Below are 24,349 nucleotides of genomic sequence, written 5' to 3' on the forward strand. Positions count from 1 at the left end.
TTGATTTTGACAGGCTGCTAGCAGTGGGCTGTATACTGCATATGTAACTTCTAGGCAGAGAATTATGTCCAAGTGTATGCTGTGTGGCCCTCTTGCAGCCATATGCATGAAGCCATGAAGGATTAAAAAAGACTACAAATATTTAGCATTACAGAAAACTTTAAACAAGTCAGAGAAGCATTGAGCCTCATACTTGTAATACTTAAAATAAATCATTATGGTTGCATAGGAAAGTGTTCGTTATAAGGCATAAAAGAAAACACTTTTATACCTAAATGCAGCAGATCCATAAGTAAAGATATACTTAACAGGATCTAAAATTACCCCCACTACTTAATTGATCCTACCACTGCACCAAAACTACATAAGCATCTACTTAACCACTTGCCGACCGCCTCACGCCGATGTACGTCATCAGAATGGCACGGGCAGGCATAAGCACATATATGTACGTCCTTTGCCTCCCGCGGGTCGGGGGCCCGATCGGGCCCCCGCCCGGTGCCTGCGGCGGTCGGTTTTCGTTCGGGAGCGATCCCGGACGAGGGGACGGCCATTCATTCATGGCCACCCCCTCGCGATCGCTCCCGACGAATGGAAATCCCCGGTGACATCACTTCCTCTCCTGTAATGTAAACACAGGAGAGGAAGTGATGTATTCTCTCCTCCGTGTCGGTATTTTTCGTTCCGACACGGAGGAGAGCGGATCAGTGAGTTGCACCAACACATCCCACACACAGTAGAACATGCCAGGCACACTCACACCCCCCCTTTACCCCCCGATCACCCCCCCAATTACCCCTGCCCCCCAGTCACAGTGACACCAATGTCATTTTTTTTTTTTTTTTGCATTGGTGTCATTTGTGACTGTAATAACTGTTAGGGCAGTTAGGGTTAGCCCCCTTTAGTTCTAATGTACCCCCCTAACCCCCCCAATAAAGGTTTAACCCCGTGATCACCCCCCGTCGCCAGTGTCACTAAGGCTGGGTTCACATTGCAGCGGTTTATGAGAACGAATGTGATTCGCACCGCACTGCAGTGCAAATCACATCCGATCTCTGTGCGATTCGAGTTCAGCCATTCGCCGCACCCGCCGCACCCGCCACACCCGCCGCACCCGCCGCAAATTCGCACGGGACCCTTTTTTTGGCCCGCAGCAGAATCGGATCGCATGGGTGTTCACACCATGCGATCCGAGTTTGCAGATCGCACTGCGATATGCGAACTGATCTGGGGGTGTCAGTAACATTTCACTGACACTCCCAGCAGTTCGCATAGGGCAGTGTGAACTGCCGCCGGGAGGCATGCGATGCGGGAACCCGCCGCGGATTCGCGGCGTTTCCGCATCGCTCCAGTGTGAACCCAGCCTAATAAGCGATCATTTTTCTGATCGCCGTATTAGTGTCACAGGTGACGCTAGTTAGGCAGGTAGGTATTTAGGTTCGCCGCAGCTTTTTATAGCGCTAGGGACCCCCATATACTACCGCATAAAGCCCCCTGATTGCCCCCTAGTTAACCCTTTCACCAGTGATCACCATATAACTGTTACAGGTGACGCTGGTTGGTTAGTTATTTTTTTATAGTTTCAGGGCACCCGCCATTTATTACCTAATAAAGGTTTAACCCCCTGATCACCCGGCAGGTGTCATTTGTGACTAATAACTGTTAGGGCAGTTAGGGTTAGCCCCCTTTAGTTCTAAGGTACCCCCCTAACCCCCCCAATAAAGGTTTAACCCCGTGATCACCCCCCGTCGCCAGTGTCACTAAGGCTGGGTTCACATTGCAGCGGTTTATGAGAACGGATGTGATTCGCACCGCACTGCAGTGCAAATCACATCCGATCTCTGTGCGATTCGAGTTCAGCTATACAGATAGTATGGCTGAATTCGTGTCGCACCCGCCGCAAACTCGCACGGGACCCTTTTTTTGGTCCGCAGCAGAATCGGATCGCATGGGTGTTCACACCATGCGATCCAAGTTTGCAGATCGCACTGCGATATGCGAACTGATCTGGGGGTGTCATTAACATTTCACTGACACTCCCAGCAGTTCGCATAGGGCAGTGTGAACTGCCGCCGGGAGGCATGCGATGCGGGAACCCGCCGCGCATTCGTGGCGTTCCCGCATCGCTCCAGTGTGAACCCAGCCTAATAAGCGATCGTTTTTCTGATCGCTGTATTAGTGTCACAGGTGACGCTAGTTAGGCAGGTAGGTATTTAGGTTCGCCGCAGCTTTTTATAGCGCCAGGGACCCCCATATACTACCGCATAAAGCCCCCTGATTGCCCCCTAGTTAACCCTTTCACCAGTGATCACCATATAACTGTTACAGGTGACGCTGGTTGGTTAGTTATTTTTTTATAGTTTCAGGGCACCCGCCATTTATTACCTAGTCTCACTAGTGTACCCCTAAATTTAGGGGTGTCTACTTTCTAAAATGGGGTCATTTGGGGGGGGGGGGTTTGTGCCATCTTGGCATTTTATGGCCTTCAAAACTGTAACGCCCTTAGAAAGCCTGAAGGCGGTGCTTGGTTTTTGGGGCCCCGTACGCGGCTAGGCTCCCAAAAAGTCCCACATATGTGGTATCCCCGTACTCAGGAGAAGCAGCAGAATTTATTTTGGGGTGTCATTTCACATATGCCCATGGCATGCGTGAGCAATATATCATTTAGTGACAACTTTGTGAAAAAAAAAAAAAGTTTGTAATTTTCCCGCAACTTGTGGCAAAATATAAAATATTCCATGGACTCAACATGCCTCTCAGCAAATAGCTTGGGGTGTCTACTTTCTAAAATGGGGTCATTTGTGGGGGTTTTGTGCCATCTTGGCATTTTATGGCCTTCAAAACTGTAATAGGTAGTGAGAAGTGAACTCAAAAAATTACGCCCTTAGAAAGCCTGAAGGCGGTGCTTGGTTTTCGGGGCCCCGTACGCGGCTAGGCTCCCAAAAAGTCCCACATATGTGGTATCCCCGTACTCAGGAGAAGCAGCAGAATTTATTTTGGGGTGTCATTTCACATATGCCCATGGCATGCATGAGCAATATATCATTTAGTGACAACTTTGTGAAAAAAAAAAAAAAAAAAAAAAAGTTTGTAATTTTCCCGCAACTTGTGGCAAAATATAAAATATTCCATGGACTCAACATGCCTCTCAGCAAATAGCTTGGGGTGTCTACTTTCTAAAATGGGGTCATTTGTGGGGGTTTTGTGCCATCTTGGCATTTTATGGCCTTCAAAACTGTAATAGGTAGTGAGGCGTGAAATCAAAAATTGACGCCCTTAGAAAGCCTGAAGGCGGTGCTTGGTTTTCGGGGCCCTGTACGCGGCTAGGCTCCCAAAAAGTCCCACATATGTGGTATCCCCGTACTCAGGAGAAGCAGCAGAATTTATTTTGGGGTGTCATTTCACATACGCCCATAGCATGTGTGAGCAATATATCATTTAGTGACAACTTTGTGTAAAAAAAAAAAAAAAATTTTTTTTTTGTCATTATTCAATCGCTTGAGGCAAAAAAATAAAATATTCAATGGGCTCAACATGCCTCTTATCAATTTCCTTAGGGGGTCTACTTTCCAAAATGGGGTCATTTGGGGGGGTTTTGTACTGCCCTGTCATTTTAGCACCTCAAGAAATGAGATAGGCAGTCGTAAACTAAAAGCTGCGTAAATTCCAGAAAACGTACCTTAGTTTGTAGATGTGACAACTTTTGCGCAAACCAATAAATATACAATTATTGACTTTTTTTTTACCAAAGACATGTGGCTGAATACATTTTGTCCTAAATGTATGACTAAAATTGAGTTTATTGGATTTTTCTAATAACAAAAAGTAGAAAATATCATTTTTTTTCAAAATTTGCGGTCTTTTTACGTTTATATCGCAAAAAATAAAAATCGCAGAGGCAATCAAATACCATCAAAAGAAAGCTCTATTTGTGGGAAGAAAAGGACGCAAATTTTGTTTGGGTACAACATTGCATGACCGCGCAATTACCAGTTAAAGCAGCGCAGTGCCAAAGTGTAAAAAGACCTCTGGTCATTTACCAGCAAAATGGTCCGGTCTGAAAGTGGTTAAGCTGCCACTTTAAATAAATATGGAATAACAGTCAGCAAATCTAGATGTAAATAAATAGTGGTGTTAGCACCTATTTCATGCACTAAAAAACACCCAGTGATGGAAAAGGTGCAAATGTCATAATCAGAGCCCAATATAAATAAGTCCACAACTGGAATAGCATAACAGTGAGTCCATACAGATAAAAGATATCCACTCCTCACCACGTGTCATTTGTGTCACCACTCCCCCATACGATGTTCCCATTAACCAGAAATAATTGCCTCACACTCTCATGTTTGGCAATTAGGCTTTTACCCCTCGGGGTTGTGGACAATGGCAACGACTTCTCCACGCTCACGTGTCAATGGAAAACTACCATATATAGGATAAAATTAACACTCCAATAGTACAAATAACGTTTGATACAATTTTTTAAAACCATAAAACAGATCCACAGGTAATTGCACTCACATGTAATCAAATTAAAACTTGCATTGCGTGTAGAGAATCAAACATATGATGGCCACAACGGGCCCAGGGCAACAGCTCCATGTCATACCCCACCAATGTTGATCTCCAAACCAGACGTCACTATCCGATGCTACGTGTGACGTCACTTCCGGTTGCCATACAGCCACGTCCCGACATTCTGACTTTGTTCTGGAATTGGCTGTATGACACGGCAACCATTCTAATATATGCCCTCATATGCAAATGACTGGATGTTGATGACTGGTGTCCCTGCAGTGTCCCCACAGGACACTAATAATGTAATTAGAGCAAACAAAAAATTAAAAATATATACTAATATTGTACAGCAGACAAATCATTTGATCGACTTGCCTCTTGATAACAATGCGGCTCTATAGCAATGGAAAACAAATAAAATAAAAGATCATAGATTATACAGTCAATCCTATAGTTCATATATACCATACCTATACAGTACTAATACATAATTATATCACAAATATATTAGAATTAAAAATGATTGATAAAACAGTTGAGATCTAACTCAATATTTAACCTTTTGGGTGTCAGACTATTCATTTAAAAATCCATTTATTTTCTCATTGAGACCAATCTCTCGCCCTGTTAGAATCTCTCCACGCTGGATATACGCAATCTATCCCACAAAACTGCAATAGTGTGGGGTTCCAATTAGGTTTCTCTCTAAAATGAAGGGACACACTATGTTTTTTAAAACCCTTTTTTATGTTGGCCACATGTTCTGCTATGCATATGTTGAGGAGTCTTTTTGTTCTCCCCACAAAATACAGACCACATGGAAACCATAATAAATATAACACATGAGATGCATTACATGTTAAAAATTCATCAATATTAAACACCCTACCTTCCCTATTTGAGAAGCTGGTGCAGACCCTATTACTAGTTTTTATTGACCTGCGTAAGATACATGTTCTATAAGCATAGAATCCTATTTTGTTTTTGTTTTTTGGTCTGGTGCGTCAAGAAGTTTCTTGACCACACGGTCACCGAAATTGGGTGCTTTTGTATAGATTAATTTGGGACAAGTAGGTAATACCGGTCCCAAATCTCTATCCATGCATACACATGCCAATGTCACTTGTAGAGCTCTTCCACTTCCCTATACTGGTAGTGGAAATTAGAGATAAACCCCTATTGTTGATGTTCATATTTTGTTGTGCCCTCCTTATTTTTAATACATAACTCCCTAGGTTACACCCCCACCTCATGTATAGTGCTATCTAGAACCTCTGCATCATACCCCTTTTCCATGAATTTGGCCTTCAAATGATTAGCTTGCATACAATTGTCCTCCTGTCTACTACAATTGCATTTTACCCACATCATTTGACCTTTAGGTATGTTTTTAATCCATATAGGGTTATGTCTGCTATTAACTGACAGATAACTATTCCTGTCTGTGGGCTTAAAGTAAGCCTTATGCCGCTTACACACGAACGGAATGTCCAACAGAAAAAGTCTGACGGAAGCTTTTCATCATATATATTCCGATTGTGTGCATGCTTCATCAGACTTTTTTTTCTAAAATTCTGATGGAGCTAGAAATAGAACATGTTCTAAATATTTCCGACAGAACCAATTCCTATCGGGAAAACCGCTGGTCTGTATGCTGTTCCGACGGACCAAACCGGCGCATGCTCTGAAGCAAGAACAAGACGGAAGCTTTTGGCTATTGGCTTATTAAACTTCCTTTTTCTAGTCCCGTCGTACTTTCAGTGGAATTTCTCTGAAGGTTTTTCCGACGGGAAAGCGGTCGTATGTACAGGGCATTAGTCATCAATTCAAGACCACGCCTTTCGATGGTGACATCCAAATAATGTATGCTTGTAGTACTAACCTGGTACTTTAATTTAATATTGTTATCATTACAGTTTAAATAAGATAAACATTTGTGTATAGAGTCTTCAGACCCCCTCTGTATAAATAGTAGATCATCTATAAATCTCCGATAGAAAAACAGCTGGGGTCTTTAAGTATTAAATACTGTATTTATTGGCGTATAACACTCACTTTTTCACCATGAAAATCGGGTGCAAATAGCATGAGCGTGTTATACGCCAATACTTAAATTTTAACTCTGCCATAAATAAGTTGGAGAGGCTTGGCGCAAACTTCGCACCCATAGCCACGCCAACAAAAATGCCCATGATACCAGAAGTAATTAAGTGAGATGCAGAAATCTAATACTTTACCCATAAAACATTTTTGTGTATGGGGGGAATATCATAAGTAAAGATACAAAATCGAATTTAGCCCACAACATATACAGATATGTAAATGATAGGAAAAATCCAATATGATATAACATAACAAAATACCTATTTTAAAGTATAACTAAAACATTTTTTTTTTTATTGGATAGAGTAGAGAATGATAAAAATCCAAGTCAAATTTTTTTCCTTCTGTGTCCCATTGGATCACCCAAGCATTAATTTTGACGTTAAATTTGGATTTGGATTTAGTTTTAGTCATAAAGTATTTTAGTCGACTAAAATCTCCATTACATTAAAGTTGACTAAAATCTCCAGTACATTTTAGTTGACTAAAACCTAATGGTTTTAGTTAAATTGTAATGCATTATTTAAGCATTTCTCTAGAATTTCCAAACTTATTATATACGCATGGAATAAAAATATAATAACATGTTATTATTTATGGTATTAAGGTTTGAAGCCTTTTTCTTATTTTTTTTTTTCTTTCAGCAGCTTAGATTTCCCCTACTTATTCTTATGTGGTAGTGCAGAGTTCATTTTGACATCAAATTGAAATTTAGTTTTAGTCATAGTCTTTGACTACAATGCCATTTTAGTTTTAGTTGTATTTTAGTCATCTGAATTGGTCTAGTTTTAGACGTATTTTAGTCAATTAAAATAAGTGTGATTTTGTCAATGAAAAATCTGACTAAGGTTTAAACAAATGGAAAGCTATGTAAGCATACTAATAAGTTTTTGGATTTTGGAGGGGGAAGGGGAGGGGAGGGGGAGATGGTTTTTGTTTTTTGTTTTTTTTTGTGTCCCCCGCACATCTTCCCCTCCTGCCCTCCCTTTCCTGTTGATAGCGGGGGGGGGGGGGGGTTGAGGGGAGAGTAATTTACTTAAGGAAAAGAAGAGAGGGGTAGCAGTAGAAATGATGAGGGGGAGGAGGGAGAGAAGGGAGAGAAGATGGGAAAGAGAAAGAGAAAGGGAAAAGAAATAAAGGGGAAGAATAGAGAGAATATGTGAAAAGTAAAGGATTAAGTAAAGATAATGATAAAGATCATGTCTATGTTAACAAGAAAAAGATGAATGTGGTAGAAAAATAATTATTGTTAGTGTGGAGAACGCTGGTTGTGGGCGCGGTTCACTTGCTCCTCTTTTGCTCACTAACACCCCCATATTAAACGCCTCTCCTCCAGGTGGAGGAAAAGTCGGAGGCGTTGGGTTTTTTTTTTTTTTTTTTTTTTTTATTTTATTCGTGGGGGACAGCTCCGGATATAGTATCTGTCTCTCATTTATCTGAAAGAAGGGGTTGTTTTGGGGCGTGGATTGGGTTTTATTTTTATATATTTATTTATTTTTCGTCTCCTCTCTTTTTCCCTCCCCCCCCCCCCCCCGAACTGACAATAAAAATGACTAAAATAAGTTTCACATCATACAATGTTAAGGGACTAAACACCCCAGAGAAACGTACACGATTAATAATGGAGTTGAAAAGATTTAAATCTCAAATAGTTTTCTTACAGGAAACTCATTTTAAAAAGGATAGGATCCCTTGGAGTAAAGATCACTATTTCCCCTGGGTATATCATAGCACCTCACAGAACTCGAAATCTTTTTTTTTTTTTTAAATATTTTTTATTGAAAGGCTGAGACATTACAAATATCCATATACCGGGATGGCAAAACAAACATACAGGGAGAATATTTTCAACATGTTAATGTAACAATGTCAATCTCTCTAGCTTAACAGGTATATCAGTTTCTCTTTTTAATGTCAGCCAATAGAGTTTATTTGTATAGAAAAGAACTGTAAAATACAAAAAGATAAGGAAAACGCCCAGTTAAGTCATAACTTTATATAATGTTTCTAGTACCGATCCAGGGTGCCCATTTAAAGTAAAAGCCAGAGGATTTCCCTTCTGATGTGGAAAGGATCTGTTCGTACTTAAAAGTTACATCTATTGTCTTGTTCAACTCACTAATATTTGGGGGGTCGGGGGACTTCCATTTTTTGGCTATTAAGAGTCTAGCTGTTGTCAAGATTTGAACTACTATAAATCTAAGAGACGGAGGAAATTGATCTATGCGGAGGTTTAAAATTGCTAGTTCCGGTGTAGCCATACTGATAATTCCAATAGTTCTGGAGATTAGGGCAAATACTCCTCTCCAAAAGCTCCTGATGCAGGGGCATTCCCACACCATATGTAGCAAGGTGCCCACTTTCCCACACCCTCTCCAGCATACGTTCGAGGTATTTTCTGCAAATTTCGCGGTAATATAAGGAGTGTAGTACCACCTAAGAAGGAGTTTCTGAGATGTTTCCCAATGTGATATGGATCTAATGTGACGGGCGCTACTCTTTACAGCTACTTTCCATTGCTCATCCGAGAATGAAGTGTCCAGATCTGTCTCCCATTTCTGGAGAGGGTGTGTTTTCTTAAAAACACTTTTAGATTGTAAGAGATCATAAAAAAGGGAGATGCCCCCTTTAAGTTTCATATCGTCAGACCAGAACGACCATGCCTGGTGGGGAATGAGAACAGTGTATCTCCTATGATGCTTTAGGAAAGAAGAAATTCGCAAATATGTAAAATAGGCTGTATTTGGAATATTGTAATTGTTTACTAGCTGTCTAAAGGGAATCAGTTTATTATCTTGAAACAGATCTGAGACCAAGGTCAGACCCTTCTGCTCCCAGAGTGCCACATCAATGTCCTCCAGGCACGCGTTCAAAGAAGAGATAGGAATCGAAATCTCCGTCAAAGTCTGGTGGCTGGACACATTGTGAACAAAATGTCTCCAAGTTTCTAACACTAACTTGATTATGGGGTATTGTGATTTGGTATTTGCATTGAGGAGTGACGAAGCCAGCAATGTAGAATATAGTGAGTTGGAGAGTAGCCAGGCGTTTTCTATCGAAGCCCATTGTTTGTCCGGTTCGGACAGGATCCAATACTTAATTTGATCAAGTATACAAGCCCTATAGTAGTCTCTCAGGATAGGGAACCCCATACCACCCGAGTCCTTCCTACAACATAAAATAGTACTAGAGCATCTAGGTTTTCTGCCTTGCCACACAAATGAGGAGAGCTGTGCTTGGGCAGATGTGAAAAAAGACTGGGGAATGTGGATAGGCAGAGCTCTAAAAAGATATAAAAGTTTTGGTAGTACCAACATTTTGTATGCCGCTAATCTACCCATCCAGGACAGGTAATATTTCTTAAGATTAGTCATTTCTTGGTGAAGGGAGGAAAGTAAAGGTAGAAAATTCACTTTGAATAGGCCAGAACTAGGTGATATCAATTTAATGCCTAAATATGGAATCGGTTGGTTCGTCCATGGGTAGGGGTATCTAACGGCTAGATCTCTCCGTGTTGCTCTTTTAATGTTGATAGCTAATATGTTGGACTTAGACGCGTTAACCTTATAGTAAGAAATTTTATTGAACTGTTCTAAAGTATCATGTACTGCTGGCAGTGAAACGGATGGCCGGGAAAGGGATAAGATTACATCGTCTGCAAAGAGTGTAATTGAATAAGAAAATTTCGCAATTGGAATACCAATGATATCTGGGTGTGTGCGAATTGTTTCCGCTAGGGGCTCCATTATAAGGGCAAAAATTAACGGGGACAACGGACACCCTTGCCTTGTTCCATTCGAGATGTCAAAACTTTCTGAGAACATCCCCTCCGTGAATACCATTGCCGACGGGTTCGTATATAGGGCCGAGATGGCTGAATATATATTCCCTTCCAACCCAAATTTGTCGAGTACCTTACTCAAATACCCCCAATGGACCCTATCGAAGGCCTTCTCTGCATCTAAGGTAAGAAGCAGAGAAGGATCCCTCGAGGTCTCAGCCATATGAATCAAGTCAATAATTTTCCTGGTTGCATCAGGGGCTTGGCGACCCTTAATGAATCCCACCTGGTCGCTTTTAATTAGAGAAGGTAGAATTGTGGACAACCTATTTGCTAAAATCTTTGCAAAGATTTTTAGATCCACATTTAATAAGGATATCGGTCTAAAGTTTTGAGTGGACTCCGTCGGTTTCCCTGGCTTGGGTATTGTTATTATTGTGGCGGCTAACATTTCCCGGGGAAAAGAGTTGGTTGACGTTGCTTTCTCAAATGTGTTTAGAAGGTGACTGTCAATAATGGGGTAGAATGCCCTATAGTATTCCGACGAGAAGCCGTCTGGGCCTGGGGATTTATTTAAAGGTAATGCTAGTATTGTTTTATGCAGTTCAGTCAGCGTTATGGGTTCGTTCAAAGCAGTTAGTTGGTCTTGATCTATTCGTGGGAGTAGCAACTTGTCAAGGAAACGTTCAATCGCGTCCGTGGTCGGTTGGGGAGTGGAATTATCGTCTCTTAAATTGTATAAAGCGCTATAATAATCCCGAAAAGCGTTGGCTATGTCTTTTGGGTTGGATAGTTTAGCACCTGTAATTGGGTGGTGAATAAACGGTATTTTTTGTTTAATGGTTCTCTCTCTAGTCTGTCTAGCCAACAGTTTTCCTGCTCGATTCCCTTGGTGGTAGAAACGGGCTTTCCATTTCTTTAAGATATGGTCCTGTTGTGATATCAGCAATAACCTTAGTTCGTGTCTAAGACCGTCCAGTTGGGAACCAATAGCAGGTTGGGGTGACTGTTTGTTTAGATCTTCTAACTTACCGATCTGGGAAAGGAGACTATCGATTTTTAGATTTCTCTGCTTAACGGCTGTAGTTCTGAGTTTAATTAAAACCCCTCTCATAAACGCTTTGTGGGCGTTCCATACAGTGAATGGGTCCGACACAGACTGGGCGTTGTTTGTAAAAAACTCCCGCAATTCCGAGGCAATCTGCAGTTTAAATTTGGGATGCGAGAAAAGGGAAGTGTCGTTTCTCCATCTATTGGCCCTAGTCTCCGTCGGACGCCCCTCCACCACTACGGAAACTGGGGCATGGTCAGACCATGAGATATTATGTATTGCAGACCAAGTAACCTTCTGGAGCAGAAATTTGTCAACAAGAAATAGGTCTATTCTTGAGTACGAATTATACACACTAGAATAATATGAATAATCCCTTTCTGAGGAATGTTGGCATCTCCATACATCGTACAACCCGTAAGTTGACATGAAATGCGCAAGGGTAATCCTGTCCCTGGATTTGTGAGGCCTCGAAGACACATCAAGGGCTTGGTTTGGTATCGTGTTGAAATCGCCACAGAGTACAAGATAACCCTTGCGCACCGAAGCCACCTTCTTACCTACTTTGTGCAGAAAAGACAGTTGTTTAGAATTTGGTACATACACGTTAACAATAGTATAAACCACATTATCGATTTCCCCTATTAGGATAATGTATCTACCTGCAGTGTCTATTTCAACCTGCAGACATTTAAATTGTAAGCTGTTGCGTATTAGTATAGCTACTCCCTTCTGTTTTTTCTGGGCATTAGCTAGAAAAACTGTTGAAAAATGTCTATTACGAAGTTGCGGGTGTTTAGAGTCCAATAAGTGGGTTTCCTGAAGGCAAAGTATATCACTTTGTAATTTCAGGGCTTCCTTCCACAGTAAGCTTCGTTTGTGAGGACTATTAAGCCCTCTGACATTAAATGAAGAAATCCTAAAGCCCATTTTGAGGGCGTGGCTAGCGTAGGATGAACAAGTTCCTGAATCGGTTTCAGTAATGGCGTAAGTAAGTCCAATCCGACTTACACTTGCGGTGGACACAAAAAATTCAGCAAAAAATTCAACCAAAATAACAGAATATAGAAAAAAAAAATTGTTGAAGTGTGTAGTAAGGCACTTAGGTTGTCGAAGAAGCATAGAAGTAGTTGGAGCCAAGTGGCGTCGACACCAATCTGAACTAGTGAGGTCCCAAAGGATCTGAGCACAGTCAACCACAAGGGAACGCGCAGCACAGATTGAGCTAAGTATTGCTTATAGGAAAGAGGAAAAAAAAAAATAAATAAAAAAAATAAAAAGAAGGAATGCAACGCATCCGTAGGGAAATAACCCTTAATATATCTGGGGGGAAAAGAGAACTACAAAAGTTTCCACCGAGCACCGGAGCTCTAAGTGATGGTAGTGATTAAGATAAGTACCTGGGTGGTTAGTCCGATAGATTTCTCGGCCAGGCAGGTGATTCGGCACGAGGAGATGATGTCCCAGACGGCACGCTCTCTTCTTTATCCAAGATTCGCCATTCTCTGAGAAGTCGAATGCCCTCTTCCACCGACTTGATAGCCGTAGTAGAGCCATCCTTAGACACTAAGAGTTTCGCTGGATATGCCCATTTGTACGGGATTCGATGATTCCGCAGGGGTTTCGTTATCGTCGCCATGTTTCGCCTTCTTTGCATCGTAAATGCCGAGAGGTCCGGAAAGAATGACAAGGCTTGTGCTGACAGAGGTATAGTGTCTGGGTTGCGGATACACAAAAGGAATCTTTCTTTAGTTTGGAAGAAGTGGATCCGTGCAATAGTGTCTCTCGGTAGATGATCTGGAATATGTCTGGGCTTGGGAAGCCTATGGATTCTATCCACTGCGAGTTCAGTCAAAGTTGCTTCCGGTAGCGCTTCCTGCAGGATCGTTTGGAAATATGAAAGTAAGTCAGGGGGCTTCACTGATTCTGGAATGCCTCGGATCTTTATGTTATTTCTTCTCGAGCGATCTTCGAGGTCGGCCATTTTTTCTTTCATGATGAGCATATCGTCTTCCCTTTCGTTATGTGCATCTATTACCTCGTTAATAGTACCTGCAAAGTCGCTCATTTTGCGTTCTATGTGGGTAACCCTGTTGTCCACGGCTCTGACCTCCTCTTTAAAATGACTAGTAAGAGAAAGGATGTCAGCATGCAGAGTGCTACGAAGTGATACCAGCATATCTTTCAGGGTGGTGTCGATAACCGGCTGATTCTTAGTAGGGAATTCCAGTATAGAATCTTGCAGCTCTCTGGTATCGTTCAAAGAGACATTGCTCCCACCCTCTTCCATCTCTCCCTGCATGTGGGGCTGCTTGGCTTTAATGGGGCTGGAAGTAGCTGAAGCTGGTGAGGAGGTGTGTATGTCCCTCTGTGGTGTTTCGATCTGGGATCTGGCCTGATACGCTGCAGGGACTTTGCCGCTTACATGACTGTCTCTCTCCTCATCCCCCTGCTTACCGGCGCCATCTTGGGCATGCGAGGTGCGGGGATTCCTATAGAAGTCCGTCATGCGGCTTAGGCGTTTCGCTTCTTTCCTTCTGCGGGACATGATCCGTGATGTTGCCCGAGCCTCACTGTCTAAATTCCGCCGAGTTTAATCACCCAGGTCCGTCGGGATAAGCTCCGGTGTGCAGGCGGTGGACGGAGCTCTCCTACTCTGCGGCCATACTCCTCGGCTGCCGGCCACGCCCCCCAGAACTCGAAATCTTGTGGGGTATCTATTTTAATAGCAAGACAGACACCATGGAAGGAACAAGGGGTATACATGGATGAGGAAGGTCGCCTCCTGATAGTAAAAGGTACATTGGGCTGCCAAAAAGTGACATTGGTAAATATATATCTGCCAAATGAAAACCAAGTAACCTCTCTAGAAATCTATTTACAGATTATTCAACAACATAAAGAGGGAATACTAGTGTTAGGAGGCGACCTAAATATGGCTTTGGATCCAATAATAGACACATCAAAAGGCTCGTCTCATCTATCTTATGCCAAATTAAGGAAAGTAAAGAGAATGATGCAAGAACTGCAGCTGATCGACAGCTGGAGGGCTGTTCACACACAGAGCAGAGATTATACTTTTTTCTCGGCAAAATATAAATCTTACTCTAGAATTGACTATATTTTAATCTCCCAGAATGTGATTACATCCCTAGTGGAAGCCTCAATTGGCCTATTTACACTATCAGACCACGCCCCGACGAGTTGTGTGATTGAATTAGGGGAAGCTGAACCAAGGGAATGGCAATGGAAGTTAAATGAAACATTACTAAAGGATAGTGAATATAAGGTAAAATTAGAACAAGAACTGGATGTTTTTTTTGCAACAAATAAAGTAGGAGAAACAACACCTTTTTGTATATGGGAAGCACATAAATGTGTCATGAGAGGAATATTTATATCCATGGGAGCACATAGAAAACGCAGAATGAATGAAACGATTGATAACTTGCTTAAAGAGATTAGGGAACTAGAAACAGTACATAAAAAATCACAAGCACAATTAGTAGAACAGAAATTAGAGGGTCTGCGTGAAAAATTAAATCTCCAATTAATAGATAAAGCGAAAGCAAAGCTAACTCGAGGGAAACGGAGATTCTATGAATTTGGGAATAAACCAGGGAGACTGTTGGCAAACGCCCTCAGAGAAAGCACAACTAGGAATTCAATTACACAAATTAAGACACAGAGAGATGAAATGGTTAATACATCGGAGAAAATTGCTCAGGTATTCAAAGAATACTATGAGAAGCTATATCAGTTGGAAAAGAAGTCTACGTTGGCAGAGGAGTTAAAAAAAGGAGAGATCGCTAGAGAATATATTGAAAGGACAGAAATGCCAAAAATAACAGAGGAAATGGCCAGAGAAATAGATGTACCAATCACTCTAGAGGAAGTTGCAAAAGCATTAAAAATATTGAAATTAGGTAAATCACCAGGTCCAGATGGATTTACTTTGTCATATTATAGAATGTTCGCAGAGAAATTGGCTCCGAGATTCGTGGAAGCTTATAATTCAATACGGGAAGGGAAGCAAATTCCAACAGAAACGTTACTGGCGCATATAACAGTAATACCGAAAGAAGGAAAGGATCCCTCTCAGTGTCCCAGCTACCGACCTATTTCGTTGTTGAATGTGGACCTTAAATTGTTCACAAAAATATTAGCCATGAGATTGATAAATTTGATACCGGAACTAATACACCCAGATCAAGTGGGATTCGTCCCAGGGAGAGAAGGAAGAGAAAATACGCAACGAGTGGTGAACACAATTTACCTGGTACAAAAATTGCATAAGTCAATGGTGATAGTATCTGCAGATGCAGAAAAAGCGTTTGATCGGGTGGATTGGATATTCTTAAAAGCAGTACTACAACATATAGGCCTGGGGGAGGGGATGCTGAGATGGATCCTAAACTTATATTCAAAACCAAGTGCTAGGGTGAAAGTGAATGACAGATTATCAGAGCCATTCTCCATTTTAAATGGAACACGCCAGGGATGTCCCCTCTCACCCCTGATATTCATTTTGACAATAGAACCTTTTTTAAGGAAAATACGTGCCAATGTGGATATCAGGGGGGTAAAAATAAAAAATGAGGATCAGAAGTTGGCAGCTTATGCAGATGATTTGATCTTTTTTGTAACGTCCCCAATTACATCTCTCCCATCTTTACTAATGGAGCTACGAGAATATGGGAAAATAACCAACTTTAGAATAAACTATGGAAAATCGGAGGCAATGGGAGTAGAGATGGATTCGCCTCAGTTGCAAGCAGTGTCCACGCAATTTGATTTTAGATGGACGAATTCATATATAAGTTACTTAGGAACAAAAATGTCAAAAAATCTAAATGAACTGTTTGAACTTAATTATATCCCACTGGTAAGACAGATCAAAAGTGATCTTCAAAAATGGGACAAAGAGATTTTTACATGGTTCGGGAGAACCAATATTATTAAGATGAATGTGATGCCCAGACTGTTATACATAATTCAAACTATACCAATTAAGATCCCTACAAGTTTGTTTAAGGATCTTAGATCAAGATTTATGAAGTTCATCTGGGCTGGGAAACCAGCAAGAGTACGCCGAGATATTTTAGTACTCCCCAAAGGAAAAGGAGGGATAGGACTTCCAGATCCAATAAAATACCAGGAGGCCTCACACTTAACTAGAGTAGTGGAATGGTGTAGGCTTAAAAACGAAAAACCGTGGATACAGACAGAACAAGCAGCGACAGATATCCCATTGGAAGGATTAGTGTGGATTCCAGATACAGAAATACCAATGGGATTGAGAAAACATCCAATACTAGGGGAGACATTACGAATAACTAAAAGAGTATTCAGGAAAACATCTATTTCAAGAACTCCCAGTCCGCTCCTTCCTATCCTTGGTACCCCAGCATTTCTACCGGGAATGACAGATCCAAAGTTTAAAACAATACAAGATAGAGGTATGAGTAGAATTTGTCATTTCTCGGTAGGCAACCGGTTAATGACTAAAAAAGATATTGAAAAAGGAATGACATTAGGATTAGACCCTTTCAGAATGAGGCAATTAGAAGCCTTTATTAGATCTAAATCAAAGGTATACGTAGAAATAAGGGCATTGACTGAGTTTGAAGAGATCTGTTTGAAAGGAGAGGAACTGAGACATCTGATGTCTTATTTTTATAGTATGTTAATAGAACAGGAGACTTCACAAGATTTGCCCTTTTTACAGGCTTGGGAAAGAGATTTAGGGACTACGTTTTCCCCAGAACAAAAGGATAAGATGCTGTTGTTTAATCAAAAGGCCTCGATGGCAAGCAGATATCAAGAAGGGGGATACAAGATCCTTACTAGGTGGTATAGAACACCAAAAGTGTTACATCAAATTTACCCCCAGATATCAGAGACATGTTGGAGATGTCATGGAGCAGAAGGAACATTATTACATATATTTTGGGAATGTCCAAAAATTAGAGTGTTCTGGGAGATGGTAGCCGATACTATTGTAAGGATTACAGGAATTGACCTGGGAGATAAACCGGCAACTTTTCTGCTGCTGGACATCCCAATGGCAATAGAAAGATTCAAAAATTCTTTGCTGAGACATTTATTGATAGCAGCAAGGGCATGTATCCCGGTTCTGTGGAAAAAAAGCAACCCTCCAGCTAGAGCACAGTGGTTTCAGAGAATTGCAGAAATCCAACAAATGGAAAATTTAACAATGACAATGAGAGATCAAGACGAGAAATATCAGAAGATCTGGGCTCCATATCTAAATTATAGAGAAAGTATGATGTGAAACATTTCGAAATATGATAGAGCAGGCGGGTGGTGGTGGGGGGGGGGAGTGAGGGGGGGATTATAGTGAAAATTCAAACTTTTTTTTTTTTTTTTTTTTTTTTTTCTTGTTTGTATATTTATCTATTTATTTCTCTGGGAGGGAAGGGTGAGGGAGGGGGGAGGATGACATGGAATTGAGGTATGGATTGAAATATTATAAGACTGTTATAGCTGTTAAAGAAGTTGTAGATGTAAAACGAAATGTAATGTGAAATCTATGGAAAGAAAAGATGAAAAAATAAAGAATTTATAAAAAAAAAAAATCTCCAGTACATTTTAGTTGACTAAAACCTAATGGTTTTAGTTAAATTGTAATGCATTATTTAAGCATTTCTCTAGAATTTCCAAACTTATTATATACGCATGGAATAAAAATATAATAACATGTTATTATTTATGGTATTAAGGTTTGAAGCCTTTTTCTTATTTTTTTTTTTCTTTCAGCAGCTTAGATTTCCCCTACTTATTCTTATGTGGTAGTGCAGAGTTCATTTTGACATCAAATTGAAATTTAGTTTTAGTCATAGTCTTTGACTACAATGCCATTTTAGTTTTAGTTGTATTTTAGTCATCTGAATTGGTCTAGTTTTAGACGTATTTTAGTCAATTAAAATAAGTGTGATTTTGTCAATGAAAAATCTGACTAAGGTTTAAACAAATGGAAAGCTATGTAAGCATACTAATAAGTTACTGTAAGTCCATGACTAGACTTGTCTTTTCAATGTGTAGAATAATAAACAACACAATTAAAATGGAAATTTCTAATTTATTTGTTTATATACTTAAAGTGACTAATTAACTGGGAATTTAAAAAAATATATGCAATGTTGTATTCCTAATTTAAAAATGTACCACCTTTAACTATTAGCCTTCTCCAAATTCTCCAATTCCCATTGCTTTGATGCTTCTTGCTAGAGAGTAATTACTGTACATTTGTTTTCCATGATCCCACTGTAATGTTTTTTCTGATTTTTCAGCTTCTTCGGAAAAGGCATATTGGTAATGACATTGTGACAATTGTTTTCCAAGAACCAGGTGCCCTCCCCTTTACTCCACAGACCATACGCTCCCATTTCCAGCATGTATTTATTGTTGTGAGAGTTCACAGTCCATGTACTACTCACACCATTTACAGTATTGCTGTGACTCGTACGGCCGACACACCACCGTTTGGACCTCCGTTGCCTCCAACTTTTTTCCGCCAGTCACCTGAACTCAGAGATTTTCTTCTCTCCAAAGCCATAAATGGTGAAAATGCAGCTGAGCGCGGTGGTAAGTTTTTGGCTATGGCCACACGAACAAGAGAAGAGTACTTAAGGGACTTGGCTCGTGATCATGTCACCACAACTACCTTAGATTCATGCTCCTCCAAACTAGCCATCTTGGGCCTTTCTAAGAAAAGAGACAGAGCTGGTAGCACGGGCCCTGGAGATAAAAGTGGAAAAGGGTCTCGCTGGGCATACAGTGTTCCTCCAGAATTCCACAGTTCTGGTGTTCTCGTGTGGACAGTTAAAGCAACGAGCGTGTGTATTCCTGAAGGTACCTACATGCTGGGAATATCCTCTGAGATGGTGGTTTTAGTAGATCCAAAAAAGGAGCGCGAAGGAACGGTATGCTTCCACTGCTCATGCCGTGACGTACTTGGATGGACATACTGCAACAAGGGGGGACTGGACCTTTACTATGGACGGGCCGGAAGACTGTCTCTTTGCCCATTAGCTAACAGTGAGAGTGAGGCAGAAGAAGAAGTAAACCACATTGTCAAGAGGCTGCAGGTGAGATAATTATGATGGAGAAGACAATAACCAGAAGTAGTTCTATTGCTTGTGTTTTTCCTTTATCTAGGTCATGGTTGTCTCATTTTTTTTTTAGTACTTCAACAGTCATCTGGTTCAGCCCACTAAAAGTTTTAGACATGCAATTATCACCTAATTATATACTACTGAACACAACTAGCACGCTATTTTAATGGAAACTGCTAATATCTTATCCTGCTTTTAAAACTTATTTTCTCTGAAGTATTCCTTCCTTGCATTTCTCTATGTTTTCACCTGTATATGGAACAAAGAGATTGGTAGAATTGTGTCTGGAGTCTCATATCATAGGCATGTAGTATTCAAGATGGGTTCCTCCAGCAATAGAGATAAGCAAGTGCCTTAACATCTGGCACCAAAAAGACAATTCCACTCCTCACCACTTAACCTAATATCTCAGACTGCAGACCACCAATTGAAAAACACTGATATATGCCAATCTTTACATACCTTAGGCTCATGAGTGGTGTAACTTCTTACAAGGCTAGTGCACATAACCTTCAAGTTAATTAAACAAAAATTGGACAAAAATCTTAAAAGCTTCAGTTTTGATGGCCCCACCAATGTGTAGCCAACTTGTCACAAAACAAGTAGCTGGAACCCTGCAAAATGTATATACTACTTGGCAGGTGCAGCTGTAAAAAATATAGTTTATCTGCATGAGAATTAATGATACTGATACTGTTCATAATGTGAACAAAAGAGGGTAAGATAAGAACTGTGCAGTGAACCGAAAAATATCTGATCAAGAGACAGTTGATTTACCAAGGAAATACAGGCTTTTCAACTACCAAAATGAATGCTCGCTTTGGAAAGTACATATATGTTCCTTTTGCAAAGTGAATGTTCGTGAAGAAGCATTTGCATTGAATGCCCAGCAAAAATCAATTTATTTGTTTTCCTTGCATGTGATTGGGTATTCAAAGTGAGATCTCCCTTATATACTAACACTGAATTTGCAAAGTGAACATATACTTTACAAAGTAAACTATACAAAGTTCACTTTACTAAGTGGACAGTTAATACTACTTTAGTAATCAATCAACCCCATTGCATGCTTGATGCATTTGAATGTGGCTTACAGTAATAAAAATTTCCCAGAAATCAAAAACCGTTCAGCAACAGTATGGGTATTTTACCTATTACAGCTATAAATAATTGTTTACTGCTCAGGATGCTTGATTTAAGAATGCAGGAAGTATATTTAATTGAAACAGGAAATACATAACTCAGGAAGTGAGACTGCTGAACTACAGAAATAGTCATTATGCTGTAACAATATTGCTGAAAAACAAATTGTTATTGTTATGTACTGAAAAAGTGTAACATCAGAGTATATTTTAAACATTAAAAAATAATGGGTGAATGTACAGAGAACAAGGTTGTATGATTAAATATTTCAGCAGATTGGTTATTAAAAGATATAATGGCTTTCAGATGACTAATTGACTTACCCATCAGTGAATCTGAAACTGGGCTGTGCTACCTGGGACTTCTGCACAAAAAGGAAAACTTGGTGCTGACAATTTTTAATATAGTATACAGCCATATTTATATATTTTTAAACCCTTTATTTACCTTGCCTGTGACACAAATTCAGAAATCTTAACAGCAAATTGTGTTTTTGAATTTCCACCATTGACCTTTTGGACAATATTTGCATAGCCAGAATAGGCTGAAAGATCCTAATGTAAGCATGTTGTTTTCTAGATAAGGAGAAGGATGTACACCAATGAATATATAATAAAGTTTATAAATGTCAGTACCTTAATGCAGGGGTCTCCAAACGTTTAACTTTGAGGGCCACACTGTATATTTGTGAGGGGCTAAAAAAAAAAGTTATTTCTAAATGAATCCTCATCTATGGAATTGAGTAGAAATTCAAAAAGGCTGCCATCAGCGGGGCTGGATGATGCACCTGTATCCTCCGCCCGCACCTAAGTGCCAGGGTCTCGTGCACCAGGGCTAAACGTTAAGTATGCATGAGGCCTTACATCTGTGTTACTGTCAGAGCCTCCCTGCCCATTTGTGTCCCCAGCAGAATCTCCCCACAGGATTGTATCCTCATAAGACTCTCTGGACACGCTTGTGTCCCTGTTAGCACCCAACTTGCACAATTCTGTTCCCATCACAGCCACCCCCTCACATTTATGTCCCCATCAGAACTCCTGCCACACAATTGTCACCTGAGAGCCACCTCCCCACACCCATTAAAACCCTTCCTGCCCATGTCCCAATCACATGTGTGCCCCCATCAGAGTCTACCCCCACACTTGTGTCCCCATCAGGGCCCCCCCTCCACACTTGTGACCCCATCAGAGACCCCCCTCCACACTTGTGTCCCCATCAGAGCCCCTGCCACACTTGTGTTCCCCATCAAAGCCCCCCTCAACACTTCTGTCCCCTATCGGAGCCCCCCTCCACACTTGTGTCCCCCATCAGAGACCCTCTTTCATACTTGTGTCCCCATCAGAGCTCCCCTCCACACTTGTGTCCCCATCAGAGCCCCCCACACTTGTGTCCCACATCAGAGCCACCCTCTACACTTGTGTCCCCATCAGAGCCCCCTCCACATTTGTGTCCCCATCACAGCCCCCTCCAGACTTGTGTACCCCATCAGAGCCCCCCTCCACACTTGTGTCCCCCATCAGAGCCCCTCTTTCAAACTTCTGTCCCCATCAGAGCCCCCTCCACACTTGTGTCCCCATTAGAGCCCCCCTCCACACTTGTGTCCCCATCAGAGCCTCCTCATAAGAGCCCCCCCCCACACTTGTGTCCAGGTCAGAGCCCCCCACACTTGTGTCCACATCAGAGCCCCCCACACTTGTGTTCCACATCAGAGCCCCCTCCACACTTGTGTCCCCATCAGAGCCCCTGCCACACTTGTGTTCCCCATCAAAGCCCACCTCCAAAATTGTGTCCCCCATCTGAGCCCACCTCCACACTTGTGTCCCCCATCAGAGCCCCTCTTTCACACTTGTGTCCCCATCAGAGCCCCCCACACTTGTGTCCCACATCAGAGCCACCCTCTACACTTGTGTCCCCATCAGAGCCCCCTCCACATTTGTGTCCCCATCACAGCCCCCTCCAGACTTGTGTCCCCCATCAGAGCCCCTCTTTCAAACTTCTGTCCCCATCAGAGCCCCCCTCCACACTTGTGTCCCCATCAGAGCCCCCCTCCACACTTGTGTCCACATCAGAGCCTCCCCATAAGAGCCCCCCCGCACTTGTGTCCCCGACAGAGCCCCCCTCCACACTTGTGTCCCTAACAGAGCCCCCCTCCACACTTGTGTCTCCATCGAGCCCCCCTTCACACTTGTGTCCCCATCAGAGCACCCACACTTGTGTCCCCATCAGAGCCTCTCCCAACTTGTGCCCCCATCAAAACCCCCTCCACACTTGTGTCCCCCATCAGAGCCCTCCCACACTTGTGTCCCCCATCAGAGCCCTCCCACACTTGTGTCCCCCATCAGAGCCCTCCCACGCTTGTGTCCCCCATCAGAGCCCTCCCACACTTGTGTCCCCCATCAGAGCCCCTCTTCCACACTTGTGTCCCCTTCAGAGCCCCCCTCCACGCTTGTGTCCCCATCAGAGCCCCCCTCCACACATGTGTCCCCCATCAGAGCCCCTCTTCCACACTTGTGTCCCCATCAAAGCCCACCTCCACACTTGTGTCCCCATCAGAGCCCCCCACACTTGTATCCCCATCAGAGCTCCACCAAATTGTATCCCCATCAGAGTCCCCTTCCACACTTGTGTCCCCATCCGAGCCACCCCTTCACACTTGTGTCCCCATCAGAGCCCCTCTTTCACACTTGTGTCCCCATCAGAGCTCCCCTCCACACTTGTGTCCCCATCAGAGCCCCCCACACTTGTGTCCCACAACAGAGCCACCCTCTACACTTGTGTCCCCATCAGAGCCCCCCTCCACACTTGTGTTCCACATCAGAGCCACCCTCCACACTTGTGTCCCCCATCAAAGCCCCCTCCACCCTTTTGTCCCCCATCAAAGCCCCCTCCACCCTTGTGTCCCCATCAGAGACCCCTCCACACTTGTGTCCCACATCAGAGCCACCCTCCACACTTGTGTCCCACATCAGAGCCACCCTCCACACTTGTGTCCCACATCAGAGCCACCCTCCACACTTGTGTCCCCATCAGAGCCCCCCTCCACACTTGTGTCCCCATCAGAGCCTTCCCATAAGAGCCCCCCCCCACACTTGTGTCCCTATCAGAGCCCCCCTCCACACTTGTGTCCCCATCCGAGTCCCCTTTCACACTTGTGTCCCCCATCAGAGCCCCCACACTTGTGTCCCCATCAGAGCCTCTCCAAACTTGTGCCCCCATCAAAGCCCGCTCCACACTTGTGTCCCCATCAGAGCCCCCCTCCACACTTGTGTCCCCATCAGAGCCTCCCCATAAGAGCCCCCCCACACTTGTGTCCCTATCAGAGCCCGTCTCCAAACTTGTGCCCCAATCAGAGCCCCCCCCACACTTGTGTCCCCAGCAGAGCCCTCCCATACTTGTGTCCCCCATCAGATCCCCTCTTCCACACTTGTGTCCCCTTCAGAGCCCCCTCCACACTTGTGTCCCCATCAGAGCCCCCCTCCACACATGTGTCCCCATCAGAGTCCCTCACACTTGTGTCCCACATCAGGGCCACCCTCTACACTTGTGTCCCCATCAGAGCCCCCTCCACACTTGTGTCCCCATCAGAGCCTCCCCATAAGAGCCCCCCCACAC

The 24,349-nt window shown here is 42.5% G+C and overlaps 1 protein-coding gene across 2 annotated transcripts in view; it reads left to right on the plus strand.

Moving 5' to 3' along the window:
- SIPA1 (signal-induced proliferation-associated 1) overlaps positions 1-24,349 on the plus strand; it is a 494,221-nt gene that overhangs the window by 223,867 nt on the left and 246,005 nt on the right. For both annotated transcript variants that reach the window (XM_077456982.1, XM_077456990.1), the window contains exon 7: positions 18,770-19,567. In XM_077456982.1, coding sequence (XP_077313108.1) covers positions 18,770-19,567 — 798 coding nt within the window. The remainder of the gene's footprint in view (positions 1-18,769; positions 19,568-24,349) is intronic.

The sequence above is a fragment of the Lithobates pipiens genome, unplaced genomic scaffold (assembly GCF_037356315.1).
Source record: "Lithobates pipiens isolate NorthernLeopardFrog02 unplaced genomic scaffold, aLitPip1_a1.2 Scaffold_10, whole genome shotgun sequence".
NCBI lineage: Eukaryota > Metazoa > Chordata > Amphibia > Anura > Ranidae > Lithobates > Lithobates pipiens.